This window comes from Metopolophium dirhodum, chromosome 1, assembly GCF_019925205.1.
Source record: "Metopolophium dirhodum isolate CAU chromosome 1, ASM1992520v1, whole genome shotgun sequence".
Taxonomy (NCBI): domain Eukaryota; kingdom Metazoa; phylum Arthropoda; class Insecta; order Hemiptera; family Aphididae; genus Metopolophium; species Metopolophium dirhodum.
In genome coordinates, this window is record NC_083560.1 from 59376722 (window position 1) to 59399869 (window position 23148).

Here is a 23148-nt window from a genome sequence, read left to right on the forward strand (position 1 = left end):
TATCATTATAGTGATTAAGAAAAACAATTTATTTTATGCCGTCTATAGACACTATGTAATTAGCTGATAATATTAATATCATTTATCATGGTAGTATTTATTAAATTATGGGTTCATATTATTTTCCAGGGGGGGGGGGGGCGTGAATCGTCTCTCCCGATGTACGCATATGGTACCATTGTATAAGGAATATCATAAGGAATAGTATAGGTAGGTAGTACAAAAACACAAGACGATGCACATGCGCGAACTATGACAAAAATATGGATCGTGTTGAGCATACTCCTTATTTCTTATCCTATGACGGGTATCTTATAAGCATAATTTTTTATTATACATTTTAATGTTATGTGGTCAATGCGTATTGCGTATAACAGGGCGTTAATAGCGGAGCAAGTAGTATGGCGTCGGAGAGAATGTGACCGCGTCACATTCGCCGCCTTGTAGTCGTGTTTAGTAGTACAGTTGCCGCCGAATTTGGGTTGGCAACCGTGCGCTGGGCCAATATTGATATCATTCGTCTTTGCAAATTTTTTTTCTCTCAATTGCCACTACCTGTACGGGAATGATAATAGTGCAAAAAGGCTTTGATAGCCAATGCCCGTGAGGAGCGCGATCCGATCTCGTCTGCCAAAATCTTCTGCAGGGCTCCGCGACAGACCGACCCCGACGTCACGACGAGCCCGGCACCGGACCGACAACGCACCGCCCCGAGGCCGCAGCCATCGGACGAGCCGCCCGCGCGGACACACGACCCGATTGCGGGATTCGCGATAAGTGCCGCCGCCGCTGACACCGCCGCCGTCGCCGATCCGCATTCGCGTATTTTGCCCGGCACCAAATCGATAACACACTTTCCAATTGGAACCGATTCCAATGTGCTCGCCAACCGCGCGATTTACGTCGACACGGTCTCGTTGCCGTGCCATCACCATCGTCAATCATTGATTTCAGGTGAGTTACGTCCGAATACAACCCCTTTCGCCTTGCCATGGATTAGTGACGCGGCGGTGACGAGTGACGACGGCGACGACGACGATCGTTTTCCACGTCGTCACTATCGGTCATCGCCGATCGTCCGTGTCTTTTTACACATAGTTTCCCAACTATTTTGCTCACGGATAAACGCTTTTCCGGTATCCATTGTCAGGTAGGTGCCTAGTATCTTGGTTGTCACTCACACTCACACGCACACACACGCGCCCACCTACACAACACACACACACATACGTACACACTTGCACACACACTCGCGCGCGATGAACAGCCATTATCACTTCTTGATATTGATTATTGACTCGAGAGAAACTTGTATGAACGAAAAAGTGTAGGTAGGTATTTTTCGTTATTCGTCACTGATATGTACATGATTGATATTTAACATACCTTTATGAAGTTTAGTTACCATAATAATTTTAAAAAATGACTCGAATGACAAAATATAAGTCGTACTTAATACCTATTTGTAAGTTTAAATTAAATTGTTAAAAAGTTGAAAATTCTACTTTTCATAGAATGTAAAATATAAGATTAATAGTATGTTTTTTTTATGTAAACACTTGTTCACTATTATCTATTTTCAAGATAATATAATCTAATGAGGTACCATCTATTTTTAATTTTAATTATTTTAACTATTATTTTTGCGATGTGTCAACTATTTTTATTTTTATCCGATATATAGGTGTACAAAGTATTACTTACCTGAATGCCTATATTACATCTACCTATCTACAATTTATGATTTTCACATTATCTTAACTTATTGAAACGTTTTACATTAAATTTATAAATTCTGTGCATTTTTAAAACAAAAATTCATTTAGGTAGTACAAACAACGACGAACCAAGTACCTATAGTACTTCTAAATTATAGAAATCAACATAATATTTTGGATTTATTTTAAGTCATTGTAGTTAATATTTACTCACAACTTTGGTATTGGTATGGCATAAATGTTAAAATTTAATTCAGTTTATTGATTGTCTTATTGAATAAACATTTGACCCCACATTTGACTTAGATGGTACTTGAATCTGTAAGAATACTTTTTTAAAGAAGCAGTAGCTAATTAAGCAGATGCACATTTAATGTTACTGTAGTTACTGAATATTAACTGTAGATTATGTTTCAATTTTTGCCAAGATTTAGGAACATGTTCCTCATTTATTAGTTTTATTTAAAAAAATTGTGTATGATTTCAAGTACCTAAGCTTTTTTTCCATTCTTATACCTATTTTATATTAAAAGTATTTATCTACTAAACTTACTTCTCAGCTGTTTCAGTGTTTGAAATATATAAAATAATGTTTTATATTTTTAATGTTGTTAGTTAGTTTTCAATTTATTGTCCGTTTTTACTTACATTTCAATAAACTTAACACAATGAGATATTTTTATAAATTACCTTTTTGCAGTAATGAAATCCTATTTATTAATCTGTGGTAAAAGTATTAATTCCAATATGAATAAATAATAACTATTTAAACCACTGCCCATTCAAGACGGCAACCCCCCACCCCAATAAATTACATTTATTATTATCATAATCATAAGTAGGCGGGCTTAAGTATCCTATAAGTATAAGTATATGTATCCCATACCTCCAACAAATGATTTTAATGTTTACTGTCAACATGAACATAGAATGGATTCATCCCTCGATTTATATGTTGGTAATGGTTGTAAAATTTTTTTACCTATAACAAATTGAATTGTCCTAAGAGCCCGTTTTACAATAGTTAAATTAAGGTTAAACCGTGGAATTCGGCCGGTTTATGATTGTAAAAGGGGCCCTAAGAGTTAAATATTTACTTTTCAGGAGTCTAGATTGTCATACACAATACCAACATGATGTAATTTATTATATTAATTATAATTTGTATAATGTATATAATATATAATTATAGGTCTGGTACATATACATTTTGGGCCCTATACACATTATAGATTATTATGATATAGGTAATATTATATACCTATGTATATTAGATAATATTGAAATATTTTATAATAATCTATTATCCTATCCAATCAACCAACTAACTTAGTTAGAAAATTAGAGGTATATATAGTGTACCATCTTAGTATGTATTCAACACTAGATACTACTTGTTTGATGTAATATCATGATAGTAATTAGCTTCTATACCTATCACTGGTGTTGGTCAAAATAATTCTATAATTAACCGCGGATTAAAGTTTTTACAGATCTTATCTATTATTAAATCCTGTTAAATCTTTATAAACTTAAATTATTGGTTAATCATAAAAAGTGTTTGCCCAAAACTGTAAGTACCCAAACTAGGTATATAATATATTATTAATATTAATTATTTTTAATGTGGTTACTCACTTATAAACTTATTACTTAAATTTAATTATATAATTTCTAATATTGTTATAGGTATTATTTTTATAAATAATATTTATGGGTGGTTTCAGAAATTATTCATTTAGATCAGAGTAAGGGTATTGAGTAATTTAGTTGATACATTTTATAGTTGGTTTCTTTGTTTTTTATTCATTTAGGTAATATTAGGTATTTTAAAAACAAAAGTTTTTATTAACGGTTTTTTATAATTTATGTATCTACCTTGGTACCTAAAACTTATTATTATGTTTAATAACTTGATGCATGATTTTTGTTATGAAATACCTACATTTTAAAAATTTGTTACTGCATTATTTTGAAAGTTTTGATAGATTACCATATATATTATCTAATAAGTAGGTACATAGTTACATATTTTATAATTACAAAACACTTTAAAACTTTGGTGTGATACACTCGCTTTAATACTCAAGACTAAATTAATATTTGAAATGTTCTATTCCAGTTAATGCTTTTATAAAATTCAATATTTATGTAGTGCCAGTATTTGTTGAATATATTATAATCTATTTTTATGTAAGTATTTAGTTGAAATAAATCATCACTTTCCTTGTCCTATCCATGAAAATATTTGAATAAATCTACCATTACCTATTTGTTATCATAACCTAAGTAGGTATTATTTAAAATTAAAAATTTATGTTGTACTTGTACTGATAATAAAACCAATAAAAATATATTTGGTTAATTAGCAATAATATAATATTATTTTATCAGTAATAATATTATTATGGCATCCATATTTATAAAATAAATATGCATTGAGTTTTAGTCATATAATAAAACTCCAAATCTTTATAAAACCGATCTAAAAAAACTGTTCTAGGTACCTACCTATTTATTACTTATTAGTTATTAGTATTAATAATTTTTATTTAAAAATTGTTAGTTTCTTTATTTAAAACAATTTCTTTCCATTAAACAATTAATAGTATGCTACTTATTTGTATTATTACATAATTTTCATAGTTATATTTTTGTGTGTTAGCTAATTGTTGACTGTTTTTAATTTTAATATCCATTTAAATAAAATAAACTTAATAAAAATGTTATTTTTGTTTTATTATAGTCGCTTAGAAAATCTTAAATCAAAATGTTCTTTCCAATCGCCAATCTATGCCACATTGACAAAGCGCCAAAATAAATCTGAAGTCTCGGAAATGGCAAAGAAAAATGATACATCACGTTGGATCAATGTTTCAGTTGTGGGACTTTCGGGCACAGAGAAAGAAAAAGGAGCTGTGGGAATTGGTAAATCATGTCTGTGTAACAGATTCATGAGATTTTTTGCCGATGACTTTAATGTTGATCACATTTCTGTTTTAAGTCAGGTAATATTTTGTTACTATCAGTATATATAAAATAGTGAGTTCATGACTATATTACTATAACACTAAACATATATTTCTGTTTCTATTTAGTCTGATTTTAGTGGACGCGTAGTTAATAATGACCATTTCTTATACTGGGGAGATGTTACAAAAACATCTGAAGAAGGTATTGATTTCACTTTTCAAGTCATAGAACAAACTGAATTTATAGATGATTCATCATTTCAACCATTTAAAGGTAAATTACCGTTTATAATTAAATGCATGCTGTAATACTAGAATAGTTGGTTCATCAAAACTATAAAACTACCTTATAGGTACATTGATTTATTAAAACTTGTCTAATTGCCCATGATCTTAAATTTTTTTTAAATAATTTTAAATAGTAATTATAATAATATAAGTATATAGGCAATAAATTACTAAATTTTCTCATTTTTATGTATTTAGCAAATCATTAAAAACAAAAAAAAAACTTTTTAAATATGACATATATTAGGTATCTACATAATTATATATATTATAATATATAAATGTATATAACTTATTATCTACTATTTGATACTAGGATTACTATATTTGATTCTGTTTTGAGATTACTGCAGGTAAACACTGGGATATAACTTATTTTATTTCAAGACCTAGGTCTGCCCAAAAAATCTTAAAGTGTAAAGCATAAAAAAGCAATGCATTGATTGCTCACAATCCAATTCTCTATAACGCGCATGTTCACTTAAAAAATCTGGGATTTACCATGAAAAGAAAAATGGCTTGGAGTTTCTATAGTTTATTGGCCACACTTTTTTTTTCGAAGATACGAGTAGGTGGGTCACAAATCTAATTAATACTTAGGAAAGATATTTTATTAATGTTATGTAAAGTCCTAAAAAGTAAAAAAAAGTATCGATATATGAGTGTTGTAGGGTATTGGTTTGCTGGCATATGCTTTACACATAAAGTTTTGTTTGGCAGATCTATTTATATTATTTTGTCTGGTAGATTTTAAAATTGGGTGCTTGTTCAATATGCTATCTACTAAGTATTTCATTTTATGTTTGTTTAGGTATAATAAATAGGTAATATAAATTTAGGCATAATACTAATTATTGACTAATACATCTACAAATAAACATTATCTTACCTTAATAAAGCAGTATTTCTATTTTGTCAATTTTTCTTCATTAATAGTGTGTAGTTTATATGTATATGTATTTCTTAGAGCTCTGAAGATTTATTTGAACACATTTTGTTAAGGTTGTATTGAGTGCCACAATTCTTCCTGGAGTTGATGGGATTCTAATATATTGAGGGCTTCAGTGTTTTAATGTTATATTTGTTTTTAAGATGTCTCCAAAGTGTTTCTATTGATAGTGTTTTGGCACCAGTTATTAGGTCAGTGAAATTTTCCCAATAATTAACTGTCATATGGATAAATCTGTTTTTATTTAAAATTGAGTATGCACATTGCACAAAATTTATTGGAATATACATCGGAGAAATTGTATCTTGTACAACTTTATTTAATATAAAAAGTAGTCTGGTACCTATTCTAATCTTGCTTTTCTACATCTTTCTAAAATGACACATAAACCAAAAATTCATGGTCCTTGAATTTATTTTAATTGCTTACCTAGTTACCTCATTGTTATCTCCCAAACTATTTTCATCACCATCTGGCTTGTGATCTCCTAAATGTAATCTTCCACGATTATATTTCCTTTTATCTCGGAACAAGGATTCATCTATTTGTGCAATTATACCAGGACCTACCATTTTTTCATGTTTTTGAAATTCAGCTACTGCTATGTCTACTTAAATTGTACCAGTCGACTATAGTTAGTGTTGATATTTTTGTGAACACCTGGCTTGCATTACATTTATTTGAAAAATCTAATGCCTAACATGTTATATGATATCGCACAAATTTAAACCACTATTATACTTCTAATTTGTATCTCTAAACATAAAAAAGTATTTTTTTGCTTATTGAGTTTGGCACTCTTTTTAGTACATCGCAAATATATGGTTTTACAAAATTTTTCTTTCTGAATCTCGTTTTTAACTATTTTTAGTAACTTCTTTCAATTTACTACCACAGTTTTGTTTTTAAATTTAGTATCAGTTTGTTCATTAAGTAATAAATCATGTTGTTTTAAAAAACTTACACACATTTCTTCATTTTTAATGATACGTTGATAGAATTAGGCTCATAGTTAAATAATAATCATAATGTAATATAATAAATAACCACAGTTAAACCGCGTATAATTGATACAACTCACAAACAAAGACTAATTTAAGTTTTGTTGTAGAAATTCTAATCTTAATTGCAAAATAATAAATACACACAGGTGTAATAAAATTTGGCAGAATCTTAATCTTAATTGCAAAATGATAAATTATAGCAAGTATATTAACATTTGGTACCTATACTTTTGAACGGGAGTACTCAAAATCTTTTGAAATAATAAAGCAATGATAACCAGTGATAGGTAGTCACATAAATTGTAACTATTATAAAACTGTGAGTTTACTGTAAAATTGTATAGATTGTCGCAATAACCAATAAGCACTACAAAATTTTTTTTTGAATTTTGAAAAATATAATTTTACTGCCATAAAATATATAGTGACTATAACAATACACACAATTTCTAACTTATATAAATATGATTGTTTACCTATTTTGAAGGAGGCAAAATGGATCCATATACCAAACGCTGTGCAGCCACTAAAATTACATCAGCTGAAAAATTAATGTATATATGTAAAAATCAATTAGGTATGTTATCAACAATTAATACTTAAAAACAAAATATATTACTTACTTAAAATATAATTAATTAATCTAATATTTTCAATACTATATATTATATATCATTAATTATTAAATTTGTTTCAGGCATTGAAAAAGAGTATGAACAAAAAGTGTTACCTGATGGTAAATTCAGCGTTGATGGTTTTCTTTGTGTGTTTGATGTCAGTGTAGTACCTAGTCGTAGTATAGAAAAACAATTAGAAGCTGTGACCAATATTTTAATCAATGTAATTAAAACAAAAAAACCCGTGGTATTAGTAACTACAAAAAATGATGAATTTAATGAAGCGTATGTTCGAGAAGTTGAAAAACTTGTATCCCGTAAAGAATTTAAGGGAGCTATACCAATTGTTGAAACATCGGCTCATCAGAATATTAATGTTGATACAGCTTTCATTGCATTAGCTCATCTAATTGATAGATTTAAAGGTCGTACAAAAATAGTTCCTTATTTGGAATCTGTTCGTATGAGAAAAGAAGTTTTAGAAAATACTACTGATGCATACCAGACATTGATACAATCACAAGTAATTATAAACACTTATCACTTTATAATAATTATGTACACAAGATTTTATTTTATTTATGGACCATCTGAATATTATTATGTAGTATATTAATCTATCTAATTTGTTAAAACATAACATTTTGAAATAAAATATTAAAAACATTTTTATAGTTATACATGATATTAATATTAATTTAAATTTTAGGTCACTGATTACCGTGCATTATGGAGTCAAACTTCAAAAAAGATTTCAAAATGTGATGAGTATATTAAGTACAGAGACATATTTGGATCAGATAAAGCACAAAGACTTTTTAGGAGACATGTTAAAATGTTGAAAGATGAACAAGTATCTAAAAGAGTACAAAACTACATGGAAATGTTGCCTGATATATTACAAGAATTAGTACCTGAAATTTCTACTTTGAAAGATGGGTAAATATTTATATTTTTTTACTACAAGGGTCGCAATTTTAAGTCTTATTTATGAAAACAAAAATGTATTGATTAATTTTGTAATTGTTTTTATGATATACACATTCAGTAAGTATTTTATTATAGCTTCAGGTTTAATAATTTACATTTGTATACACTAAAAAAATTGTACATTGTATAATTAAATGTATAACTAAATCTTAACAATTTTTGCATTGAGATATTTTTTTGTGTCAATTATTTTTATGAGATTCTAAAGATCCAATTGAATTAATGTAAGAGCGTAGTTGAACACACAATAGAGATAATGTACAGGAATTTGTTGGTTAAATTTTAATCAAATATTAACAACATTAAACTATTAATTTTATTGTTAGTTGTCTTTATTACTTTTAAATAATCCATGATAATGGTCCAAACTTTTTTGGTTCTTAATATCATTGTTATTATTCATATGGCTAGCAAAAATATTAATGTTGGTCATCTTCGGCCTATTATTTCTATGACTAACATAAATAATCAAAAAAAAACAAATATTTTATTTTTATATTTGTTTAAACATAAAATTAATCTAAATAGTTTTTGTTTTTAATTTGTTACCCAATTATTTAGTAATATTTTTTCTGTGTCTTAGTGATTGGCCTACTGTTCAAAAACACATCAAAGATCATCCAGATTTCAATCATTATTTTTATAAATGCCCTGATGATATACCGTGGACAGAATGTGAGTTAGAGTTACAAGAAGAAGGCGGTGAAAGGGACGAGAAAAGAATTCCTTGTGATGTCTTAGAAACTGGAGAAGCTGAATCAGTATTTAAAAATCATGCTAATAATTTACAACTGGAACAAAATCGCCAGGAGTACGTATTGAAAATTATAAAATAAATGAATAGTTACAATTATAAAACAATAATTCTATTCTGATAATTAATTCATAAAAAGAGTATTATATATATATATTTATAAAATATGATATATAAATATATTTGAGTATATATTTTACTATTAATGATTTCCATTAGCCGTATTCAATTAATTTGTTTTAATATATATAATTTTTTATTTCATTTTTAAAAATAATATTAATTTTTTAATTTTTAATTTTTTGATTTAGATGGAAAAAACAATTCAAACAACTGTTACAAGATGCTGGTTATGTAACCCCTGGTAAACCGATGTCTGAAGTTAGAGTGCTTTTTATGGGCCGTGAGTGCTTTGAAGCATTATCACATGATGATTGCCAATATATTTATGATAAACACCAAAAAAGTATTATTGAAAAAGCTAAACACAATTTTCAGGTACATAACTAATATTAAAATTATTTGAGAAAACAATCAAATAAGTTATGTTCACTTATAATTTAACAGGAGTTATTACTAGAACATGCAGATCTATTTTATCATTTCAAAAGTATAGCACCCACGGGAACCATTACTCAAGATGATATAAAAGAAATTACTGATGATTTAAAAGAAGATTCTAGGTAAACCAGTTAAAGATTTTGTGTATTCTGTAATTTAAATTATTTATTAACAATAATTTATTATTTAAAGGTATAAAGCTTTAGACAGGCTGGACCAAGATAGAAAGCTCATGCTTTTCCAACATCTGGGTTTTGTACATTGTCCAATAAGAGAACACTGTCCAGCTTTTCCTAATTGTATGGATGCATTAATTGAAAAGCTTTTAAGCGATAGAGTTCAAAAGTAAAACTATATTATAATACCTAAATTAAATACTTTTACTTAACCTATTACTTTATTTGATTTTTATACAATTTATAAATATTTTTTTTAGACCTACATCGGGAAATAATAAGCAATGGATGATAAAGTCTGACAATAATTTACATTTAGTAATATTAGGATCTAATGGTTTGGCAGATGAATTCTCTACTAAGTTAAAAGTAACTATATTATCATAATGAATCATTATAGTTTCTATGTTAATTTAATTAAAAACATAAATTATATATTTATCTTTTTTAGGCACAGTGTGATAATAAAGAATATGAATTAGACAACCAAATATATAAACTGAAATATCGAGTCATTAATGGGGATGTAAATCTATCGCAAAACTCATTCCAAACACCTGATTTTAAACCCAATGGTATATATAATTAATAATTATAATTTTGAGAATTTGTAATTTATATCAAGATTTTAAAGGCTGTGTTTGTGTTTATTCAAATTCTGAATCATTTGAGTATATTCGAGATAGTCTTGAAAAGACATTACTATCCAATTTAGAGAAGGATGACAAATTACCATTTGAAGGATTGCCTATAATTTTACTATACATAAGTGAATCTGGTATTGGACAGAAAGATTTAACACTGCAAAAAGAAGGCCAAAGTTTAGCTGACAGGTAAATTTTGTGTTACAAATAAATTATGTTTTTTTATTTTATGAATTAAAAATATTATGTAATTTAACATTTTTTATTTATCTGTGTTCTCTAAAGATTTTAAAAATTTAAATATAAATAGTTTTAAAAATATTTCTTAACCAAAACAGTGTGTTCAATTAAAAAATTCTTATAATTAATTAGAAAATCACTCAATTAGTTATTTTTTTTTTTGCTAACACTTAATAATTAATTTAGGACATTTATCAACTAAGTTTAAATAAGTATTGACATTTTTAGTTTGGAAAATGACAATTTAAACATTCTTAATTCTATGTTTTTAGTTTACAATGTCCATTTATTGACATGCCTGTGGAAGATGGAGATACATCAATGTTTGATGCAGATTTAATTTCTAATGCAATGAAACTGCTTGTCGAAAGTATAACTCACCGAATTGGATTTTTAAATGAATATCAATCCATTATGGACCCATCAGATCCAGACATACGGTATATTTTACAAATCAATTTTTTTTTTTATATTATTATAAATACTAATGGTTTTGTTTTTTTCTCTTACGCTAGGATTATTATGTGCATGTTTTGTGATGATCCATATTCTGTTGAAAGTATATTGGCACCTTTGCTAAGTCATCAATGTTGTTATTTAAGTGGAGATAGAAGTATCATTTTAGAAACATTTCTTGGAGCTTCAAAGCGTAAAGTAGAAGTGATAATGTCCTCCTACCATGGTGCAAATGCTTTCCGCGAGGAATTAGTACATGGGTTTATTTTATCATATTATGCTAAACGAAAAGCCTCACTAGCTACACTGAAGTAATTTTAAATAATATTACATTTTAAACTTATATTTAACTTTTATTATTATCCATTTTTCTCTAGCGGGTTTTCTTGCAGTTCATTCTCTACCAATACTCCAAATTTACCTATCCAAATAATGGCTGTTACTGAACCAGTAGGAACTAATTCATTTCTTAATGATATTAGTCAACAATTACTTAATGATGGTAGTTCTATTGCTGACCGATTAAAAGCACAATTTGTTACAATTATTAATTCTTCGATGCATAAAAGTAAATTACTTCCTTTATGAAAATTAATTTATCACAAATACCTCATTTTTTATAATTTTTTTTGTAGGTTCATTTTACACTCCTTTTTTCAAAGATGTTTGGGAAAAAAAATCAGAAATTGAACAAGCTTTCCACATGGAAGAACCAACAAATTATAGAAAAATAAATCCTTTATCTAAAATAGAATATTCTAAAATGAATCTCTCTTCACATGATGGGTAAGAATTTATTCTACCTAATTGTATTTTATAAAATTAACTCATAACATTTTAGAAGTAGTAATAATGTATATGGACGGTTGCCTTGTGGAATAACTCAGGATGATGATAGTTATTCTTTAACACATTCACGGGAAAATCTTATGAGTCCAAGTGATGATAGTGATACGTTTTCACCAGTAGACAACATGCTTCATGTCACCAATAATAATTTAGATAAACAACAAGGTAATATAATCATGATTTTATTATTTTTATTATATTTAGTTATGTAACTTGTGTAGTTTTTAATCATAAAATGCATCAAATTGCAATGTCAGTGGCGTGTCATAAAGTAAATGAAAAATATTATGACACATTATCTATTCACTATAAGAATTTTAATGAAATATATTTATATACCTACATCAGTTCTTGTTACTTGTAGTATTCACTACTATATGATTGAGCGGTATTTACTTCTTAAGCAAATAATTGGATTTTTAGAGTAAGACAGAAAAAGACTTATGTTTTTTCATCATTATAAATTATACATTTCATTGATTTTGATTAATATTATAATATCTTGTGTTAAAACCATTTACCTAAATGTTGTATTGCTCCACTTTGCATACATTAACGCGCATAATACCAGTAATGTTAGTGATGGGAAATACATTTATTTTAATAGATTAAATTGTATACATTTTATTGTTTAATAAGAATGTTGTGTTTTTTTTATTTAGAATTTAAAAACACTATAACTACCAATGTTATTTAGTTTTTAAATTTCTTATTACAATTATTATATCTTGTACAACCTAATATTAGGGATTTTGAGTGAGCAAACTCTTTGTTTAGATACTATTATGTTCAAAACAGATACACTCTTTATTGGGTATTTGGATATAAATTAATTTTAACTTAACCATACAATATAATTACTATAACTGAGATACAAAAGTAAAAAAAGCATCTGTGTTTAATTTTTGCGATTAATAATATTTTAGATTAATATGATCAATGTGCTTTTTATCTAAGAATAAACAACAGAAAATTCATTTAATTGTGTTTTCAAAAAATAAAACTCAGTATAGTGGCAGTTATTAAACTAAATTGAAAATTGTTCATTATGTCCACTAATCAGGTTCAAATAGAATTCACACAATTATATGAAAAAAAAATTCCTATTACTTGAGAAATATTATTTTCTATAAACTATATAATATAACATCTGTAAAGAATAATATTGTTTGTAGTAAAAGCTCTGATATTTTAAAATTACATTTCAATAAGATTATTTCTAAATATTTAAGGAGTGAATGAACTAAAATATATTTTTATATATTGATTGAAGTACGTAATTTTTTTAATCGTACGTGGAAACTATAAAAATATGTATTTACTACTCAGCCAATTACCATGATTAAGTTCACTATAACATGAACACAGGGTTATTTTAATACTGATAGTCTATACATTTACGCTTAGGTGGTGGTATTACAGGCTTTCAGGTGTTTCCTCGACCTACAACACCACCTGAACCCGCACCACCAGACCACGCCGGACTTGGTATCAACAACAATTCACAGATGATTGCTTCAAACTCCAGTCTTGATGAAATCACATGTAACACAAATAAAATTCTTCAAAATTTTCAATGTGGTTTCCCATTTATAATTAACAAATCATTATTTAGAAATAAAATGATTGCTCATACACATTTTAACTTCTTAAAATTTAATTAATCAGCTTTTTATAATTTCTCTCATAAAATGTACATGTTGCATGTTATGTAGTCAAACATTTAGTTTTCTTTAAATTTATACTTATGTTTTTATTATCTTTTGATAGCATGCTTTTGACCCCGCATCATGTTAAAATTCATATGTACATACAAACTGTGATTACAATAGAACTAGAAACCAAAATTTTAAACAATTTAGAACAAATATAAAAAAAAAAAATAACTGCTGTGAAAAAGATATACAAATATTGTATGTATTTAGTATACAAGCATTCATTTCACATTATACTTCATTTAACTTATTTTTAAACTTGTGAACTACTATAGTGTAATTATTATATTAAATCATCATAACATATAAACAACCCTAAATATATCATTAAATAATGTATATTTGTTTGTGCTAAAATAATACTAAAAATGGTTAATTGGTTTCTAAATTATATAAAATAAATATTATGTATATGATTTTATGTTTTATTTAGCATTAATAACTGTAGAAATAGTTTGACCCTTGTCCACCCTTATTAGATTCATTATTTTCATCCTTGATCCAAAAATACTATTATTATAACTAACACATCTTATCATTTGTACTTTATATTAGACTGATAAGTATGCTTGGTAAATTATACTACATCATTTTATATTAAAACTATAACTTTTAATAATTTTCCTGAACTTTAAGCAAATAACCAAATTCTTGTTTGTTTTTAAAATGCAGCAGATGTTAGTGGATCGAGAGAGTCATTAGCGACACATGACTCAGGTAGTGTTGTTTAGAACAAGATACTTAAACAAATACATTTTATAGAATAAGACTTAGTTCTTTTACTTTTTTTTTATTTAGCTTAACAGATTTTATTGTTTTATATATTTTCAGGATGGGTTGATGATTCTGTATTTATGCAATGTGCTCCAAATAACGAAAGTCTATGGATAAATAATTATTCTAAACATGCTTTCACTACTGGACGTCATATGTCCAAGTCTCGGATTAAAAATAGCAACCATACTATGAAGGTAAAATAAATTGAATTATTGGGTATTGCATTTTTGGTTTTATATTAATTGTTTGCAATACTGGTATATTTTTACTTGAACATAAAAATAAAATTAAAACAGTAAAAATTAGTTTTTTATCTGGAGTCTGCATACCCTCAATCGAGGTGACTTGAAACAATTATGACATACTTCTTGGTATTATGAGCTTAAAAATATCGCACTGTGCTACAAAAATTATATTTATTTCCGCATATGTGAATAGAATGGACCTTCCATATAGTTTTTTGACCAATACTGACTTAAATTTTTGGGTGACTTGTAACAGCTCTGAAAATTCAATTCAAGCTCATTAGAGTTTGCTTGTAACAAAATATTGATATATTTTTACATGCTAAACATTTTGGTTGAATCAGAATTTACCTATCTTACTTATTTTTAATGTTCTTAAAAAATTAAGCATTTCAAATTTTTTTGACTAATTTTCAAATAAAGTATGAACGACTTTTTTTGAAAGTCCCATCAAATTAAGCATATGCAAAAATACATTTTGAAAAAAAAATCGCTTGGAAGCTAAACTGCATTTTGTGTGTTTTAATGGTGTTACAAGTCACCCTTCTATATATTTTTTTAAATAAAACTAAAGCTATACTATTGGGAAAAAAATGTTGTATACTTATTACAATATTCTTCTTTTGAAGTAACCTGTCTATAACGGACAGTCACGGGACCAAAATAATTGTCCGCTATAGACAGGTGTCCGGTGTAGACAGGTTTCACTGTTATAAAAATAAAATTAATCTACAAACATGATATATGAATACATTTTATTAATATTGTTTTATATTTTATAATATTAGGTATAATCTTTATTATTGCATATTACTGTGGCCATTTGCGTTTTACTGATGCCAAATTTGTCAGCAAGTTTACGAATAGATCAACCGCCGCCTAGAGTCTTTAAAACGAATAATTTCCACCTTTTGTTTTATGCGGTCCGGGAGGTGGTATTGCTAAGAAAAATATGAACCGTTGTTATGAAACTGTAGTATAATGCGAACAGATAGAAACTGAATAAAAACGTTAGGGTCGTTTCACATGGACACAATCGCACACACGCGTTTTCATTCCCATTGGTTAAATTCATTAGATACCTACTTATGGTTATCATTTATACGTATTGCTATTTATGTCTGGATTTATTTCCGTTAAATTGTATTAACCTTCATATTAACTTCATAAATTCAATTGGAAGTCGCAATTAATGTTATCATAATTGGCAATAATGTAATCGGTCGTAATCAGTGTTTTCACTGAATTACTTTATTGCGTTGTTTATCGACGATGTTTCGTAATATATTTTTTAAAACAATGGAATGCTTATCATTTTGCCGGGACCTGATCATTTTGTCCATTAAGAGAGGTGTCCGTTAAGTCAGGTTTCACTGTACCCTTTAATGTATGAAAAATATACAAACGCCTAAACTCGACTTCTATTACGAAGATCTGAAGCACTTTTGAAAGCAATGTTAAAATCGCTGCTGTTATGAAAAATGTTTAGCTATTTTTTTTGGAAGTAATGATTAGACTAATCACATGGATAAAATGATAAAATATAAGATGAATAAATATCATATAACTAATATCAGATAAAATGTATTATCATGAAAAAGATAAACATATTTTTAATTGAGGTAGAATCAAATTATATTAAATACCCTCATAGATATCTTGATATGTTTAAACAAAAACATTACGTTAAACTTCTCGTAGTTCCAAATCACCTCGATTGACGGTACTTCAAAAGTTTAAGAACCACTGATCTATGAAATTGAAAATTAACTATGCTTAATAATTGCATCATATTCTATACATAATAATTATTTCACAGCAACCTGGTAAATTAAATATGAAAGATTATACGCTAGTCACAGATGCCATCTCAAGAATGAATCTCATAAGTGGTAAAGAGCAATACAATCGACCATATAATAGTGGCAATTCGTCTTATAACTGTGCACCGTTAGCAACACCAGAAAATGTAGATTTGGGTTCTGAATATGCTCAGGTTTGTATTCATACAAGATTATTTAAAAGTATAATAATATGTTCTTATGATAATAAATAATAATTAATAACTATTTTGTAGGTTAAAGATGCAATGCCTGGACATTATCCATTTGATGGAGACTATTCATATACATTGGTTCAAGATAACCTAGCTGCATCAAGTAAACATAAGTTGAGGCACCGTAGAGAAAAAGGAAGGCCAAGTATGTTGTGTGTGTTCATTAAATTATAATTTAACTTAAACATAATTTTTTTATTTTTATAGATTACTCAGACTCTGATAGTGATTGGAGTTCAATGGAAAGACGTGAACCATTATATAATTCATCCAATGACACATTTTCAAAATTATCTCGTAGATCAGCTACTCAAAAACGTTCTAAGAAAAAGAGAACTGCTATTCCTGTTGCTACACCCAAAGTTCCATCGTTTAATATATCTTCTAATGGATGTAGTATGAATTTTAATTCTCTGTCAGGACAACTAGGTACTTTTTACTCAGAAGATGCTAGTAGTGAAATTAAAAATGGTTTGTCTTATAAATAGTTTTTTTTTACAGACTGTAATCATTTTAATTATATTAAATTTTTTTTATTAGCTAATAACATACCAACACCCCACCATCAACCCAATTCAGATTCATCAACTGATAATTCTGATGATAAACCTAATGTTTGGGTTCATCCCTCAGTTAGATTAATGGAAAAAAGATCTTTACGATATAAACGTAAACAAATGGTTGCTCCACAACCTCCAGTTATACCATCTGGTGCTCTTAGTAATAAAGATTGTCATAACATAGCTGAAAGTGAAACTATGTATTCTACTAGACGTGAGTAATATAAAAAAGTCTTAAAATTTTTTTTAATTTTTTACATGTCTTGTCGTACATATTTTAATAACTTTTTTTTTATAGCTTCTCACATGCATGACATGAGTTACAATTTTGATGAGGAATCTAGTTTGGATGTATCATCACCAAGATGTTTGAACTCTCCATCAGTAAGTTTTTTTTTATTTCCATACACTTTCTAATAACATAATATAATTACTAACTTATTGTTGTATTTTATTTAATCAATTTTTTAAATCTCATTCAGAGCAATAAATTAATATAGGATGAATACTACATCCCATTTTTAAGAATTTAATTTTAATAAAATATTTTTTAGTACAGGTTTCTAAAATTTTAGAATTTTAACATTAGTATTAACTTTAAGAGGACGTCGCACCCGCATGTATTGTCTCCGTCTAACACGTGTACAACATAAACAAAACGGCGTTTACACAGTCTGAGTAGAACTTGCTCAATTTTGGTGTTAGAATAAAAACACCTATTACAAAATTAAAAGATGTCAATATTTTGGAGGGCAAGACGTTAAATTTTTTTAAAAAATTTAAATTTTGTAAAGTTAAAGTTGTTTTAAAAATGTTGGTATTTTTAAACGATATGATAAACATCTTATTTGGTATAATGGAAAAAATGCAACGCTTTGCCCTCAGAAACATTGTAACAATTCAATTTTATAACAGGTATTTTTACTCCAGAAATAAAATTGAGCAATTTATACTCAGACTGCGTAAACGCGTTTTGTCTATATCGTACATATGTAAGTCGGAGACAACACGTAAGTAGGACGTCCTCGTTACATCAGCTAATAATTTTGATCTCATCATATAAAACCGTAAATATTTAATATATCTAGTAAAAATATTTTATCAGAATTTTCATTTATTGATAATTATGAGGAGTCAAGACTAAATAGATTTAAATAAATATATTATTTCATACTTATTAAATTAAAAATACAACAATATCTAACTATAGAAATCAAAGATATATGTTATAATTAAACCGTATATTGCATTATCCGTATTGTAAATAAATATATTTATATTTCCAGGCAATCGGCAATTTAAAAGGAAAAGAAGATGATAAGTCCATTAGGAGAAAAGAAAAACAAAGAGCTAAAGAAGAGATCAAGTTGGAAAAAAGAAGATTAAAAGAAGAAAAATTAAGGAAAATTGCAGAAGAGAGAGAAAAGAAAAAGAAAAGCAAAGTTAAAACTAGTGGTTCACCAATGACACATCAACCAACATTAGAAAATTTTGTCCAGTCTGAAAACAATGTCATTCCATTATTGTTAGAAAAATGTGTCAAATTTATTGAAGTTGAAGGATTGGATTCTGAAGGTCTTTATAGAGTACCAGGAAATCGATCTCATGTTGAACTTCTATTTCAAAGATTTGAAGATGGTTAGTATAATCAACTTAAAAATTTAATAATAATTTAAATAAGTAAATATAAATTATAATATAATTTTGTGAGTTTCTATAAGAGACTCAAATTGCCAATTGGTGGTTTCTGTGTATTTTGAAACTTAATTTAAACGTTCAAAATCTATTTTTTACTTATTTCTATTTATCTTAAGAAACATACTGTCTGCAGCGTTGACAGTGGAACAGCATGGCATCATTATCCTGGCTATATCTACACCGGTAGTTGAGACTAGACGCTGCAGGGAAAATGTACCTTTAGAATAATCTTTTATTTAAAATATAAATGTATAATAATGCTAAAAAAAAGCCATGATAACTATAATATTTATAATTTTATTACTTTGGTTGATTTTTAATTTGAATTGTTTTTATTTTCAGATAATGATATAAATGTTACAAATCTTGACATACCTGTTAATGCTGTTGCGACTGCACTAAAAGATTTTTTCTCAAAAAAATTACCACCATTGTTTACTGAAGACTTAATGGATGAGTTAGAAGATTTATCAGGTAAGCATTTTCATATTATATAATTTTTGTTACGGTAAAACTGAATAACAAAATTCATATTTAACTGAAGAATTTTACAACAATAGATTATTTAAAATGAAACATACCTTTAATTGGTTAGTATATTGTGCAACTTGAAACTATTTTTTTTATTTCATAATATTAAAAGTATTTTCGTGACATTTTTCTGGTATTCATAATTTTACCGTAACTAGGAAAGAACTGAGAAGTGACAATGCTCTACCGTCCAAAAGTTTAAATAATAGGCCTTGACCTCTACTTTGCCTATATTGAATTCTTATTATCAAATCCTATGTCATATAATACATTTTTTCTCTTTTAAATCAATTAAAATTGATAAAAGATCATTAAGAATGTTTGGTGTTCGAAATAAGAGGAGTATTTACCTGTAGAACAGTTAGGTTATTGTCACTTGAGCTAGTTTCCTCCTAACTGTAGCATATGAATAAAATAAAATAAAGATTTAGTTACTATGCTTAAAACATTACCTAGATTTTTTTGTTTCAGTTAAAGCTGATAGAAGTTGCCGTTTGATGGCACTTCGGAACCTTTTGAAAAAATTACCAAACGTGAACTTCGAAATCCTGAAATTTATATTTCGTCATTTTGTGAGGTAATGATCATGATTGTTTTAGCCGTTTATGCTTAAATATTTTTTAATTATTTTTTCTTATTATCAGGGTGGCTGAAAACTGTAAAGCTAACAGCATGGACTCAAAAAATATAGCTATATGTTGGTGGCCTACTCTGTTACCTATTGAGTTCAACGATATGGGACGGTTTGAACAATTACGACCCCACTTAGAAGACACTGTGCAGACAATGATTGACCAGTATCCGTTTTTATTTTGTGGCAAAGACGCGTTTGTCATGGTATGAAATGCACATGCACATTACAAGTAATGGACAAGAAAACATCAAGTATTTTAATATTTATAAAAATAAATAAGACATTTTTGCCCATGAATAATGTGTAATTCACAACTAAAATAATCCTAGCCAAAGATAAAAGTTATTTGTGTTGTTTTTATATCTAGATTAATGTATTATTAAGTAATATTCGTGTTTGCTAAAAATGAATAATAATTTTTGAAAAAAACTGCATTATAATGTATTGTAGTATTACGTCTCTGAACTGGCCAAGTTTGACAACTATTATTTAAGCAAATTAAATATACTTATATAAAAAGAATAATGAACTTTGGTTGATTAATTTTTTTCAATAATAATACAATTTACTAGATAAGTTTATAGTAAGTTAAGTTAGTGTGAATTTGAATGTTTTTGTACAACCAATTTGTCTATGGTGCTTTTAAAATTAGCTATATTTAGTTGCAAAAGACAAATAGTTCATTTTCCTTAAATATAGTAACTTTATTTTGAATATATTTGATTGTTATTCAATAATAATTATAAATGTAATTAATTTATCCAATTTTTTTTATACTTATACCAGTGATTTAGCCAATGTTTATTTTTGTTCATTAATTTTGATAAAATACGATATTTCTAACAACAATTAGCTATACAGTCAGCTGTAACAATCCCAATACTTGTTGTTAAATGCAGAAGTTAATATTAAGTTGTATTTATATTATTTACTTAACATAAAATCATCTTTATGACTTTATAATTTCCTTCCTTGCCTTTTTTTTAGCTTAAACTTTCTAGTCACTTCTCTAATATGTCGGTTAATATTTTTTGATAGTTTTTTAATGATATAGTATGTAATTTTCCTAAATATCTATAATTCAAATTTGAATATTTTTGTACTATACCCCACTTCATACTAGATTTTACTATTATTTTCCACTATTCAATAGTGTAACCTATTTATTCTTTTCTATTGCTGATAACTTTATTTAAATTTCACATGTTGTATAATAAACCATATGTTTAATTTATATATATTATCTTAGACTAGGTTCGAATGAATTCCTCCCTTTAAATTATTTATTATTATCAAAATCTGTATTTGATAGAAAATAAATATTACTTTTTATTTTATATGCCTTTTTTTAGTATTTGTTTTATGAAACTTCATTATTAAGTTAAGTTTTACTTTAATTTACCTAGTCTTCATTGGAACGATATCTGCATTATATTATATATTATTTTAATTTTTAAATCTCTTATATATCTGTCTTTTAGATTAAGTATTAATGTTATGAATTATTGAACAAATATTTCACTTCTGCATATTTTCCCAATATTTAATTAATATAACTATTGTCTCTTATTAAACAACATTTTCATTAACTATTTCTTCCAATATCATGTTAATCGTTAAAAAAAAATTATATTATAAATTCCTTTTAAGTTTTTTTAAATACAATTTCATCACAACCTTAGAGTAGGTGAAATGTTATTATGTTTACAGTTTTTATACATAGACAAAATTAATCAGTAATCAAAAAATTAAATATTCTTTTGCAATATTGTAATTATATTTTATATATTTTTTGTGAATTTTATTTGTATACATAAATAGTTATTAAAAAACAACAAATGCGCACATTTATATTACTGGCTACATGGTAAGATGATAAATTCATACAATAATTAATGTTCAACTACTGTTCTAAAAATTAATATATTGATTAATTATGTTAATACAATATTACAAATATTAATTTGTTTCATTTTTATTTATTATCCTCCCTTTCAGCTATTGATTTATTTTTATTTTTATTATGTATTTTTAAGTACCATGAATGACTTGTCAAACTTATCCCCCTGCCCTAACACTTATTATAATTAAATAATATTATGTCCAATTTATACATTTTTAATGTGACTTTTTTATAATAACTGTATATATTATTAAGAATATTAATTAACAATAATTTATTACTACTATATTGTTGATGCATTATTCAAGTATTGTTGCTTGCGTCAGTTCAGAATTAATTGTAAAACAACATCTACGTAATTGATGCCACTTGGCGTATATAGTATAAACTTGTGTGTATTGCATACAATAAACTATTATAATAAAAGTAATACTGATTAATATACTGAGCTGGTGCAAGTGTTAAGGAGTTGTATTATTTATAGAACATGGACTATATTTCTAGTCATAAAGAATTATATTTCGTTAATTTAATATAAGTATCTCAGAATGATTTAGTTGTTGTTATTCCCTATTTTCCATTTCTCACTAGTGCATATATTATTCCATCAAAATTATTATTACTAAACTATTTCTATTATTAGAATATTTTAAGGAAGAAAACAAAAATGCAAGTTTTATATTTTTACTAAAAAATATGTGTTTGTTTTATGCTAGGTATAAACATATTTAGTAGAGAATATACACAATATTGAAAAACTGTAGTATTATAATTAATAACAAATATGACCTAACCATTTATTGGTATTGAA

At 26.9% G+C, this 23148-nt stretch overlaps 1 protein-coding gene across 6 annotated transcripts; it reads left to right on the forward strand.

Annotated features, from left to right (window-relative positions):
* Window positions 1–571: 571 nt before the first annotated feature.
* LOC132934004 (rho GTPase-activating protein 190) lies at window positions 572–22918 on the forward strand. Of its 6 annotated transcripts, none has more exons than XM_061000294.1 (30): window positions 572–954; window positions 4465–4726; window positions 4817–4964; window positions 7419–7508; window positions 7629–8071; window positions 8258–8487; window positions 9122–9349; window positions 9604–9790; window positions 9860–9975; window positions 10046–10198; window positions 10290–10398; window positions 10481–10604; window positions 10664–10862; window positions 11186–11353; window positions 11429–11680; window positions 11747–11937; window positions 12005–12155; window positions 12211–12383; window positions 13626–13763; window positions 14606–14650; window positions 14765–14904; window positions 16775–16951; window positions 17033–17156; window positions 17219–17440; window positions 17552–17785; window positions 17870–17955; window positions 18858–19209; window positions 19612–19743; window positions 20257–20377; window positions 20445–22918. In XM_061000294.1, exons 2-30 carry the CDS (start codon window positions 4556–4558, stop codon window positions 20641–20643), a joined length of 5103 nt encoding a protein of 1700 aa, XP_060856277.1. In that variant the 5' UTR covers window positions 572–954; window positions 4465–4555; the 3' UTR covers window positions 20644–22918. The 6 variants fall into 6 exon arrangements, with proteins under 6 accessions (XP_060856277.1, XP_060856274.1, XP_060856275.1 ...); XM_061000291.1 differs by having other exon boundaries at window positions 573–954; window positions 17219–17482; window positions 20445–22917; XM_061000292.1 differs by having other exon boundaries at window positions 573–954; window positions 17219–17482; window positions 20272–20377; window positions 20445–22917.
* The last annotated feature ends 230 nt before the right edge of the window (window positions 22919–23148 follow it).

What these genes read in the sequence shown, in the direction of transcription:
- LOC132934004 (XM_061000291.1), top strand. Translation starts at nt 4,556, where the DNA reads ATGGCAAAGAAAAATGATACATCACGTTGGATCAATGTTTCAGTTGTG. An exon ending in GATTTAAAAGAAGATTCTAG is followed by an intron (nt 9,976 to 10,045) that starts GTAAACCAGTTA and finishes TATTATTTAAAG; the next exon opens with GTATAAAGCTTTAGACAGGC. An exon ending in TAGAGAAAAAGGAAGGCCAA is followed by an intron (nt 17,157 to 17,218) that starts GTATGTTGTGTG and finishes TTATTTTTATAG; the next exon opens with ATTACTCAGACTCTGATAGT.